This window comes from Rattus rattus, chromosome 3 (genome assembly GCF_011064425.1).
Source record: "Rattus rattus isolate New Zealand chromosome 3, Rrattus_CSIRO_v1, whole genome shotgun sequence".
In the NCBI taxonomy this organism is placed as follows: Eukaryota; Metazoa; Chordata; class Mammalia; order Rodentia; family Muridae; genus Rattus; species Rattus rattus.
Window position 1 is genome coordinate 29,671,126 of NC_046156.1, and position 12,588 is coordinate 29,683,713.

Sequence of the window (12,588 nt, forward strand, 5' to 3'; positions counted from 1 at the left end):
CAAAAAACAATCTGTGGTTATCATCTCTGGAAGTGTTTTCCTAGGCTCCTGTAGATATTCCACCCACATGAAGCTTCTGACTGAGCTACATTGGTCAGTGGACCAATCGGTCTCATTTTATAAATAAAGACAGCCAGACGACTAATAAATGTGCTTTCTCCTACAGCAATCCACTTGTTGTCCAGTCCCTTCCAGTCTTGACTTTCTACAGCGCAGAAGCATAGAGATATGGAAGCTGGCGGGGAGAAACACTGCTTGAAATATGCTGTAATTTTAAATCAATACTTTGGCCTGGCATTGGAGTATAAATACAATAAATAAATAATAACGATAGCTGTTATTTTCTCACAAGTGACACTAGAAGGTCCAGATTTAAAAAAAAAAAATAAACCTCCTACTGTGTGAATGGAGTGATTCTCACTAGAATTTCATTGCAAAACTCACACATTTGAGTTGATGCTCAGACCTAGTGAACGCAACTGCATTTGTATAAAATCTCGGATTCGTGTTCATTCAATCCAGGAATTAAGGTTTCACCACACCGGGATTGGAATGCAGTGAGAAGAAATCTTCCAATAGAAAGGTAATCTATTGCAGCATAGTGGGGCAGCTACAAAAACTTGCTTGCCCGGAATGTTCACCGACAGTAGCACTATCTACGTGGCAGTCAAATTCCCTGGCAGGTTTCAGATGTGTCATAGGCCAGTGGTCCAGCCTCGTATCTTGATATAATCAGAGCAGCTAAGCTGATATGTTAAAAACCATGTGCTGAGCCTATATCAGAATTCTGTTTTTTGTTTATTTTTTTTTTAAAAAACATGTGGCTTTTTTCTTCCCATGATGAACACTGGAATTGCCTGTAGCCATAGTTAGCTGGTTTAGAAACTATTCATTATATATTCATCCTGCGAATGAAAAGTCTTAAGTTATTTTACAAGTGAGGAGAGCGAGAAGCGAGCATTGAGATTAAAGTGCTTTGGAAGCATAGCTTAGTCTCTCTCTTTTTTTTAAAAGTTTATGCTTATGATTTCCATATGGTAACCTGTATTCTATGATAAATATCTGAATTAAACTGAGCCAACCGGATGAGCCTCGGGCTGGCCTTTTGATTTAGACTCAAGTCAACTGGTAAGGTGGCCCTCTTGGTTTTCATTATCTTGTTCACTTTCTTCTATAAGGCAAGGGGAAGGTTTATTATTGTACACTACTGTGCATTTACAAAGCTCGAAAGGAACAAGTGTGTCCTAAGACTCCGCTGGACAGAGCGGCTTCTGGACTTTCTTAATTTCTACCCTCATGATAGAACATCCCTCCAGCCACGACTCATTTCATCAGCCGCCACACAATATTAGCATGGATGCCACAGCTGACTCCAGCCCCTGCTTGGCTCTCTCCCCTGGCCTTTCAGTCACGACTCAATCTGCACGGATTCCTTGCTCACCCTTGATCCCATTCCCGCCGAATGGAATCAAATTTATTCTTTCCCAATTCCACACATAAACAAGCCACACGAAAAACACCCATGCCACCTCTCACGGAAAGGCCGAGCAGCTGTTTCATGAAGGACAGCACAGTTAAAGCTAAAATAATATAAAAATAATTTGAGGAAAAAAAAATCCCTTTTACTGTACACTCTCAAGTAAAAGAAGATAGGTGATAGCTTCTGCTAGCCAAAAGTTGTGTTACTACTGATCCGAGCTCTACAGCTCTGTGTACCTCACAGTTCTGTGCGTATGTGGCTACATGTCTAATCTACGCAGTGTAGTAGCCTAATTGTTCCTCTAGTTTGCCTAATCATTAAACTACTTAACCAATTAGAATACTATTATGTCACATTGAACAACTTTATGTAATTGCATCTTTGAAATATTAGGAACATCGACACATTTATTTGGCTTGTAAAGGACTGAAATATTACAGATAACATTGTCTAGCTTTCTTCTTTTCTTTTCTTTCTTTCTTTTTTTTTTTTTTAAGAATATGGCTCTTAATACATTGACTTTCTGAGTTCCCAAGTGAAAGTCACTTTAAAATTTTTTTATGAAGCTTACTTGAAGCAAGAGGTTCTCTCTCTTCTGATTTGGTCAAATATATGTCAGGTGTTTGACAGCACTTAGAACTTAACTTAGGGTTTAATCTACGCAGGCCCTTTGTGGTCAGCTATTTCAACCTATTATGAAGTGTTTGTTGAAGCTTCTCACTAAGCCAGCAGAGGGCACTTCTCATGCCTCTGCATTGCTGAAGGGAGCGAATGCAGAGGCTGCAGAAACACAGTGTTTACCCCAAATGCAGAGCCCTGCGGATCTGTTTTTGAAAGTCACAAAAATATAGAAAACACAGACTGGGTCACAGGGCCTCATTCAGAAAGCCAGGATTATGTGTGAGCTCAAACCGGGAGGGAGGCGAACACGCCGTCTGTGTATTGGATGAATCTTCAGTTCTGGTCTCTTCTGATAGTCCTTCCACCCCTTCCAGCTCCAGGGACGATGGGCTGAGTTTTGTTATAGATAGTACAAGATTCCGTTTTCAAGCCAACCAGTCGAGCTTCTTTCTTTTCAATTCCGCATTTACTCCCCAATCCTAAAGTTTGGGGCAATTGAACAACGGCTGCTTCAATTCTCACCGAAGAGCAGAAATAACAGCTGTCAGTGTGATGCTTCAACTGCAGGGTTAGCTATGGGCTGCCTTCTCGGGATTTGGGCTGCATGGTTTTCTTTCTCCCAGAAATAAAGTATCACGGAAGAACTGTCCTCTGCTCGGTTGTAGCAAACGAACAAGCCCGAGGCTGTGCAGTGAAGGGGAAGGTATCTACCTTTTTGACTTTCAGTTGCAGTAAAAAGAATTAAGACATCTTTTGTCAAGGAGTTACAAGCTAACTTCTTTAAAAGGCCTAGGTTTTTGCAAAAGCATTGCTGTCCTAGATAGAAACCCTGTCGCTTAGCGTCTATCTTTTCTACCAGCTCTGGTTTCCTGTGGAAAAGATTGTGTGTGTGTGTGTGTGTGTGTGTGTGTGTGTGTGTGTCCGCGTGCGCGTGGGTGTGCTCGCACAGTTTGAAAAGGGGAAACTCCTTTATCCTTAGAGAAAAACAAAACAAAACAAAACAAAAAACTCTGAATAGATCTCCCCCCTCTTCCTGTAGTGTTTTGCTTGCTGTCCACTACTCTCCTTGCCCATGGCTGGCTTGGCATCTAATGTGTCTAGAGTTGACAGGTAAGAGGGAAGGGGGTCCCTCAGCAGCAGTGCTCTCAGTGAGTCCTCACCCAAAAAGGATCATAAACTTACAACCTAATCTTCACTCCCAAGCTGCCTTGGGCTTAGCGTCTGCTCATAACGTATGTTTTGTTTTGTTTTAGCTGCACCATATGTGATTCCTTGTGCCATTTTCTTTTTGTCTATTATTTTTCGTGATGACCCTGAGCTATGTCTTCCTCCTCAGCTCTGACACTACTCGGCCTTCGTCGCTTTCTTCACTTTGCCGATATAGGCCTCAAAGAAGAAATGGCAGAAGAGCAGAAGGTAGCTGAGGTACATGAGTGAGGACCAGAAGATGTTCTGAAAGTGGGAGTAGCACTGGTCATTGTCATGCTGCATCCAGTTGAAGACCAGGTAGTTGATGACACAGCCCATCAGCATCTGAGTGATCTGGGACAACGTGATAAACATGGCAAACTTCCGGGAGACCCGGAAACCCGCAGCCCGCAAGGCGTAGTAAGAGTACATGACGGCGTGTACGCCATAGTTCATAGTCATGAACCAACCACCCCCAGCTACCATGTCTTTGTAGGAGTACCAAGAGTACAGGAGCACAGTGATGTGGTGGTACCAGTGCAGGAAGATCAGCTTCTGCTTCCTCAGAATGATGAATATCGTATCACCTGGAAGACAAGGAGTGGAACACAGCTACGTGAGTGAGGACCAAGGCTGGCTCTAAGGAGTAGAGCAGACATCTTGAACAAGCAAGACGGGCTACTCTTCAAGATCATCAACAGAACATTGTATCAGCTTCTGATCTGAAAAATGGATATTACCAACCAGATTCAACCATCCATAACAGGAAAAATGACCAGAAGAGGGACAGGCGACTGGTCTCAGAGCAAGCACAACCAGGTGGCAGACTGAAGTACAAACTCAAGTGCCCAACAAAAACACGCCGAGATCTCATGACAGACAAACGGAACCAGTACAACCCAAGGCTTACTTACCCCTCACACACTTGGTGAATGGCCTGGAGTTCTTGGTACAGACAAGGCCAAGTAATGCTGGACCTTGGGAAGCTTCAAGGTTCTGATGGCTGTGGTAGCGTCAATACAGGCATTCACCAACAAGTATTATTTACTTCCCTACTGAATTATTAAACCCAATAACTTTATGTTTGCTTAGAACTAAAAGCCAAGTTGCTAGTTTCTCAGCCTATTGAAAGCCTCTGCTCTCTTGTGAGATGCTGAATTTTATTATGTCTATAATGACAGAAGGCAATGACCACTCTCATGTGTATCTTTAAGGGCCAAACTCTCCTGGACACTAAACTATACCACTCTGTGCCTTCCTTTCCTCTCCGGACTACAATGTAGACACAACACTTCTAGCTGACCTTTGTTAGTAGTAGAAGGATGGTGGAAGTCTAAGGAATTTCATGTTCAAAACTAATTTAGTCAGTTCTAATCAAGATGGGTTTTAATGAGTCTCTTAACATTCATTAAAATATCAATTTGATACAATACCCAATTGTAGTAAAAGCAATTTGCTGTAATATTATAAGCACTTCATCCTGCCTAACTCTTTAAATATCATCCTATCATATCACTCTTGCATAACGACCTTCTTACTTAACAAGACAGACAGCATGGAAATGCAAGCAGGACCTGCAGTACTGAAATACTCTGTGTTTTCTCCAGTCTGTATGCTTGAGTGTTTCAGTAAGCCTGATTACTTTGGGAGGAAAGCAAGAATGGGAGAACAATCTGTCATGAAATCGTGAAAGCAATATCCATCTAAATTTACACTGGGTCTTGTTCAGAACTCATGTTCAGGATGGCAAGAGCTGAGGATAACTATCCCCATAGTTATCAACATACATGCATGCATGCATGCATACATACATACATACATACATACATACATACATACATACAACCCTGAGGTTCCGGAAGGGCCAACCAGGACTCCGTGGACTTGGCATTACAATTAAATGATAATTTAATTGTAACAGTCTGATGAAACAGTCCAGAATCACTTTCCATTTTCCTGAGTCATGCCAAATCACGGAGTTTGTAGGTACGGCCGAAGCTACAGAGTGACTAAGACATACACGATACCCCAAAGACTGAGAAGGGCTTGATGTTGGCCAGTCAATCTTTCTTGAGCAAATATGCCTTGCTATGGAATCGGTACTGGCCAAGTCTAGACATAGGGCTTTGATTTCTTGACGGTATCTGCTTTGTCATTTATCTTTGTTACTTCTGACTCAGGATCCTGTTGATGGCGATTCCTACGACCCCTGGCTCAGTTATTTTCAGTCAAGAGGCAGCTAGCAGACAAGACACGGTGTTTCTTGTACCCAAGATCTCTGTGTGCCTATGGTGAGGTCAATAGCCACTTTTCTCCCAAGGCAATCACAGCCACCAAGAGATGCGCTGATCCAAGTCAGCGTATGTGGCTTGTCACGGACGGCTGAGCTCCTCTTGGAAGAGTTAGCTGAAGAGCTGCCTGGTAGGCACTTCAAAACAACAATGCGCTCAACTGAGCAAGGGCCCAGCCTGACTCAGAGCAGATGTTTCCGAGTTTCAACAAAAGCAAATCTCAGCAGGTTTTAATAGGATCCAAACAGTAGGCACTGACCTCTTGGCATGAAGAGGAGAGGGCCAGCCCTTTTGCTCTCTCTCTCACTAGTAGAGTGGAGTCCTTTAAATCCACTGAAACAAGTTCACTGTTTCCACTGGAATGGAGAAACCTCATTGCCATCACTAGGAGTTTAGTCATGAGGAGTCAGTGGGGGAGTGAGTTTAGTTTCAGTTGGGAGAAGATACAAAGTTCCAGAAATGGACAGTGTTATGGTTACGCCAGGATGTGAACATTATGCTTGCTTAACCCCCAAGGGAAAGGAAGAGACTAGTGAAAACTATAGGTGTGTGCTTTTGAGGAATAGAAAGTTTCACAGTTGTACTCTATGGTGTGTGTGTGTGTGTGTGTGTGTGTGTGTGTGTGTGTGTGTGTGTGTGTATCTGTACCTTTCTCTTTGGTGTTCATAAAGGACTCCATAATTCTTAGAACATACAAAGGCAGAGAAGGTAGGATCTAAGGATAAGAAAACTTAAAAGTAAATCTAATGAAGAGACTTTCTTATCAAATGATAATGGTAAGGCTTACTAACTACAAAAGGGATTAATTTAACCTTTAAAACACACAGGCAAACACTCTGTAAGTGCCAACTGTTTGGATTTTTTGACCTGTGACACTCAGCAGCTGACCCCAGAGACAAAGCCACTGTGACACAAGCTGTAGAGGCCACTGTTCCACGTGGTTAAATTAAGAAAGGGTAGCCAGATCTTAAGATACTTCCATGAAGGATTCTGACTTCTGTGAAGTTACATGAAGGATCTGGAACTGTATGGCAACTGTCACCACACTAGGCTCAGTAGAGAACTGTTAGTATAGAGTTTCTACATGTTAGTCAAGGTGAACAACTTCAACAAGAAATGTGAGGGCCTAAGATGCAATTCTCAGAACTCATAAAAAAGCTGGATGCGTAGAGCGAGCGAGCGTCTAAGGGATCAGACAGAGACAGGCACAGGGCCAGCGAGCATGGTGTACACTCTAGGAAAACACTGTAGCCCTGGCTGTTCTGGAACATACTCTGTAGAGCAGGCTGGTCTTGAACTCAGAGACCCTCCTGCCTCTGCCTCCTGAGTGCTGGGATGAAAGGCATGTGCCACCTCCTCCCCGAGACCTTAATTCCAATGGTGCAAGCTAAGAACTCAATAGGCAAGGCTGGCCTCCATCCTCTAAATGGGTATGTCATGTATATACCCACATCCTACACACACACGAATGTGCACAAACACACCCCCACAGTCACACAACATGTCCTGGGGCTTGATCTGTACTCACCATATTGTAAGTACAATTGTAAAATTCTGGGTAAAATAGATTTGCATACATCCCAATGGTAGGTGCATTCACTGACTGACTGAATCTATGTCAATATATCTTATTCTCAATTTGTGTTCATGGTGCTCCAAGTGTTATGTGCCTACCACGTGTACATTGTTTACCTAGTCAATCTGGATCACGCAGAGACCCGGGATCATATTCTGATCCTCATAGGAAAGGTCTTCAGGGAGATCTTTTGGCTCTCTTCCTTAGTCTTTGACCTCGGAAGACAGCCATCAATCCAACTGCCAGCTATTCATAGGTGGCGGACTTATAGCACACTGTGACACGTGGCTCAGCTGCTCCCCAACACAGAGAGAACTTGTATCTATCTACATGGATGTGTGACCGCAAACTGTGAGACGCTCACAAAACACCACTGTCAGAACAGATCGAAGAAGTCTCCTGATAAACCTACACCCTCTCGCCTCTGGCTAAAGGAGAGAGAAAACAATGAACCTTCTAACTCCACAATTCAATTTAATTTCACTAAAGCCATATAATTACTAATCTTGGATTGGAGGTATTAGGAATCCCAGATAGAAGAGCGACCTGCCTTCCTCAGCAGCAGAAGTCAACAGTTAGTGTCTGACAATGAGAACAACGCAAGCCCCTGAAGTGAAGCTTGATCTCCCAGCCTGGATCTTGGCTGTGAAGATAAATGCTTGCTTATCTCCGTGACTTGGAAACCATAGCCCCGTCTTTTTCTCCGATTTTAACGTTAGCTCAGCTGTTAATGGGCCTTAGCGAAGAGAGCGTGTGTTATTTTATAAATCCCCGAGAGTGGCCTATTTTTAGTATTGCTAGGAAATTGGCATTTGAAAACTCCTTTTCCATCAATATACATAACGTGCGGTGACTTAAAACGGAGCGAGCAAAGAGGTGGGAGAGAGTCGGTCAAAATTTTAAAGTTCAGGCATTCTAGCTTTTTCGGCAACCAGCAAAGACAGACCCACGTTATGCGTTTCTTTGTCCATTCTTAGTAAGTCCTGTGCATGTGGAGCTGCAATGGGGGTGGGGGTGGAGGTGGGGGTGGGAGTGGGGGTGGAGGATGGGGATGGGGTTGGGGGTGGGGGATGGGGTGGAAACAGAAGCAGACACTCACCTAGTTCGGGTGCTTTGCTGAGCACAAACGCGTAAGCCCAGAATTTGCTGACAGGTCCGTTGTAAAAACTCTGGTCACAAACTGACTGCTTCAGGCCTTTGGTCATCAAAATGTACAGCATGTAAGCACCAGTTCGAAGAGCACCGAATATACTTCCGAAAGGAAGAGGAAAAAAAAATAAAGAAAAGAAACACCAGTCAGGGGACCAATTTCACTGTTGGCGTTAACCTTTGTTACGGTCTGAGTATGAATTAACCCCCATTCATCTCATTCGTCTGAACACTCGGTCCCCAGTGGATGGTCTGTTGGAAGGTGCTGGAACATTTACAAGGTAAAGCTCCTGCCGAGGCAAAGCATGCCACTGGAGATGGCTCTGAAGCTCTATGGCCTGGTCATAGTTCCTGTCTGTCACCTGACTGTGGTGGATCATGACCAGCTACCCGAGGTTCCTCCTGCCATATCTCCTTCCCCCAAATGATGGGCTGTATAACTAATACAGCCATTCTTTTTTTTTTAAAGATTAACTTATTTATTCTATATAAGTACACTGTAGCTGTCTTCAGATGCCCCAAAAGAGGTCATCAGATCTCATTACAGATGGTTGTGAGGCACCATGTAGTTGCTGGGATTTGAACTCAGGACCTCTGGAAGAACAGTCAGTGCTCTTAACCACTGAGCCATCTCTCCAGCCCTAATACAGCCATAGTTAAAGGAGCTAGCACAACTCTTGGTACTTTGCTTTGAAGACTGTTTGCCCTTCATCTGTGTTCCGGAATGAGGTCTTGGAAATTTAGAGCCAGTTCTCACCAGGATCTCATGTGGACCTATATCCTCCTGGGAACTAGTTTGCTGACAGGAGACAGAAGAGCTGTATGTCCTTGGTGTTACCTCAGCTCTGTCTGCATCCAGTCACTTTCCAAGTCCCATTGGCTCTCATCCCTGAGAGCCTGTTAGTGTCTTTAAGTTAACTCTCCCTCCACATCTGGACACGATGCCTTGGCTCTTGCAGCAGGGATCCAAGCTGCTGGGCCTGTCCATGTCCTCTGGTTCTGTCATCATCTGTGTCTATACTAGGAGAACCTTCTAGACTTATTTCTACTACCAGTCTTGTGAAGAAGAGTTCAGTATTCACCCAACTGTGTACACAAATTACCAACATTGTTCTTCGTCTGATATGCTTCCCTTCACACAGTCACAGACGTTCCATAAAAGTGTCAAAAAGGGGGAACGCTTACTGACAATATACACATAAAACAAACAAACCCCCCCTTCAACCAGGACCTGATGAGGAAACAGGAGCATTTTGGAACATACGTAATACTGTAACTGGAAACATGAGAGCACTTGGCAGTTGGAGCAAGGAGATGCCACTGTGAGCGAACCCTTTAGGTGTGTGACCCAGGGAGAGATGTGTTGGCCTTCCCTTCTCCTCGCCATAGGATACCATAGTCTCCCAGAAGTCAGTGGGAGCTACGTGAATGATCCACTGTGGGACGAAGTGGCATCCTCACCAGGTTGGGTAATGGAATTTTCCAAGAGGAGATACACTTTTTCTGTGGAAGAGCTTCAAGTCACTCCGCTAATCAGACCATCAACTTTGTCCACTACATACATAGAACAAAACGTTGACTTTGCTGAGATTTAAGGAAACTAAATCGACTTCCCCATTACCGTCTAAATCAGGACTGGAAGCATCGTCTCTAAGGACAGTGTCCCTCATTCCAATAGATACTGTGACTTCTTCGTTATTGATGCAATTTATCCTTCTACACCCAGCTGCCCCTCCCGACGCAATTTATCCTTCTACACCCAGCTGCCCCTCCCGACTCCTGACCGGTAATCACGTGATTCTGAATGGCTTCTTTACCGCTCACCTTCACCTCCCGATGTTCTGCTCTGTGTGCCAGCACTGCTGGGTACGGCCTGTTCTCTGCCTCAGGGCTTTTTGAGTACTCTTCCCTCTGGAAGCTCATTGGTATTTACCCCAAGGCTGGCTCCTGGTCCCTTTCAAATCTCGAATAGGTATTATTATCTCCTGGTGAGGATGCCTCCACATTTAGAGTCTACAGCCCTAACGTAGGGACAGTGGTCTGGATTTCACCGGACAAGCATAATGGAAATTTTCATTCCTGACTCGACTCCCTCTCCCTTTGCTTCCCTTAGATGATGGTTCAACTTTAATATGCAAGGTTCCAACTTTTCCAAATTAAGGTTTTTACATCTTAGACACTCTGATGTTTTGGAAGAAACACAGATGTCCCACCCATCCAATGTCTGGTTGTCTGAGGAAGAGTCAAGTCTCCCCCTTCATACTAAGAGTCTTGTACAGGGTGTCCCAGTCTTCTAAGAACATCAAACACCTTATGTAGCGTTTAGGAGCAATCTTGAGTATATAAGCCAGTTTTAGCACCCCCATTTTCCTCAGGAGCGGTCTGTTAGAGTACATGTGGCCAGTTCTAGCCAATGTGATGGGTTGGGAAAGGTTTCTTTGTTCTCTAACACGAATTGTTCGAAAATTCAGCGGGCATTTTGCAGCTATGAGGACAAAGTCCAGCCAGGACAGCAAAAACAGATGGTGTGGATGTGGCTGAGGTGGTGAATAAATTGCATTTCAGAAACCAATCTTGATAAGTCATTTGGAAACTTTCTTCCTATTACCTGCAGCCCAAAGCCCTAGGTAAATCCACGGGTGTGACTTTCAATTGACTTGTTTCTTTAACACTCGGTGCCGTTCACCTCTGTGGGTCAAAAGTGCAGGTAGTCATGGGTACTGTTGGAACAGTGTATACTGTACACACGATGCTTATCTCGCATCCTATACCAATAGAGGGACTGTCAGTGACTTCTGCAAAGTCTAAAGCAAGTGTGTGGCACTCTTCAAAACACATCGGCTACATCTGGGACTTTTCTGTGTGAGTCTATTTTGTAAACCATAACCTTCCCCATCATACCCAGCCCATCAGACATACCCGAAACCCATGTGGCCCAGAGATGTTTCTCTACGGTAGTGCTGCCCTATTGACTGCAAGTGGGCAGAGCAGATCCAAAACAGTCTTCCAAACTTCGGAGGTCACCGTAATTTGTTACTTATTGTTGATTGTTCTTAAACTTACACCCCTCGGTTGTTAAATGTTTGGCGCAATGGTTTTGATGGGTCCTGGGAGACTTCCTGTGTAGGATAGGCATGTGGCCAACTCTAGCCAATGTAGTGTGAGAGCTGCTTCGGGTTTCTTTCCTCCTACTGTGTATTGTCTGGAAATGCGGCAGACATTTTGCTGGCATTTCGGTTGGGGGTAAATAGTTATTCACAGGGTTGAGGGTTAGAGCCTGGGAAAAACCACCGCAGAGAATCTTTTGCATCACGATGACCCACAATACTGCAACCAAGTATACAGCACAAATTATTGTCTCATATTTGGACATAAGCCTCATTCCCTGAGCTCTGAACAACAAGGCTGTCTCAGAACTGAGGACAGTAGCACTTTTGAGGGACTATGTCAATGCCAACCATTAGGCCCATGTGTTCACGGGCAAAGGCGCATTGTTGGGCTCTGACAATGCTACTGTTGGGCAGCAGCGTAGGGCTGCTCAGCCAGGGGGGTGACCATCATCTGTGGGAAGCCACCAGCTCTGTTTCTGCCACACACAGCCATGTGTGCTTTGGATCAGGTGGCTCTTGGACCAGCGTCGTGCCGTGACACATTACTAAAGCATACTTTAAGGCGAGACCTCTTTCGTCTCTAAGTTGTGTTACTTCTACAGGCAGTGTGACAGACATAGCTGCAAGAGCGCAGTTTTGGTTCGTTGATCACGCTTCTCTGGTAGGCTTGACAGGCCTGTCCCTCACTGGGACACATCACTGGGTCCTTTGAGGCTTAAGTTTGAGTCTTCTGAGCCTACAGAGGAGTTGATAGGAATCGTTTTCTTTGCCCTCTTCCCGGAGAGCTTCTGGTGGCCTGCAGGGCTTGCTCTGAGAGCACACTGCTGAGGGGCCTCTGACCCAGGGGATAAGCAGGGACGGGGATGGGGACAGAGGACAGAGGACAGGGGTGGTGGGTGGGTGGGCTGACTGAGAGGCGGACCAACTGGGCAGGGGATGGATACTCTATACCTGGTTGGCCCAGACTCCCCGCTTTCTCATCTAGATTGCAAACCCCATGTCTGCCAGCATTTCACAATCTGTGTCAGCCAGCAAGTTCATAATTGGACAGACACGAGCATTTTCCAATGAACGTCTTGGAAGAAAGATTGCTGGCAGGGGAAAGCAGCTAATTCTTGTGCATGGTTTCTTTCGTCAGCTGACAAAAGACTCTTCTGAGGGAGGGGCAGGTGA

At 44.8% G+C, this 12,588-nt stretch overlaps 1 protein-coding gene across 1 annotated transcript in view; it reads right to left on the reverse strand.

Moving 5' to 3' along the window:
• Positions 1 to 801: 801 nt before the first annotated feature.
• The window catches only part of Elovl6 (ELOVL fatty acid elongase 6), a 111,326-nt gene continuing 99,539 nt past the window's right edge, over positions 802 to 12,588 (reverse strand). The window contains exons 4-5 of the mRNA XM_032897344.1: positions 8,256 to 8,407; positions 802 to 3,876 (exon numbers count right to left, since the gene is read on the reverse strand). Of these exons, the coding sequence (XP_032753235.1) occupies positions 3,446 to 3,876; positions 8,256 to 8,407 (583 nt within the window). The 3' untranslated portion in view covers positions 802 to 3,445. The remainder of the gene's footprint in view (positions 3,877 to 8,255; positions 8,408 to 12,588) is intronic.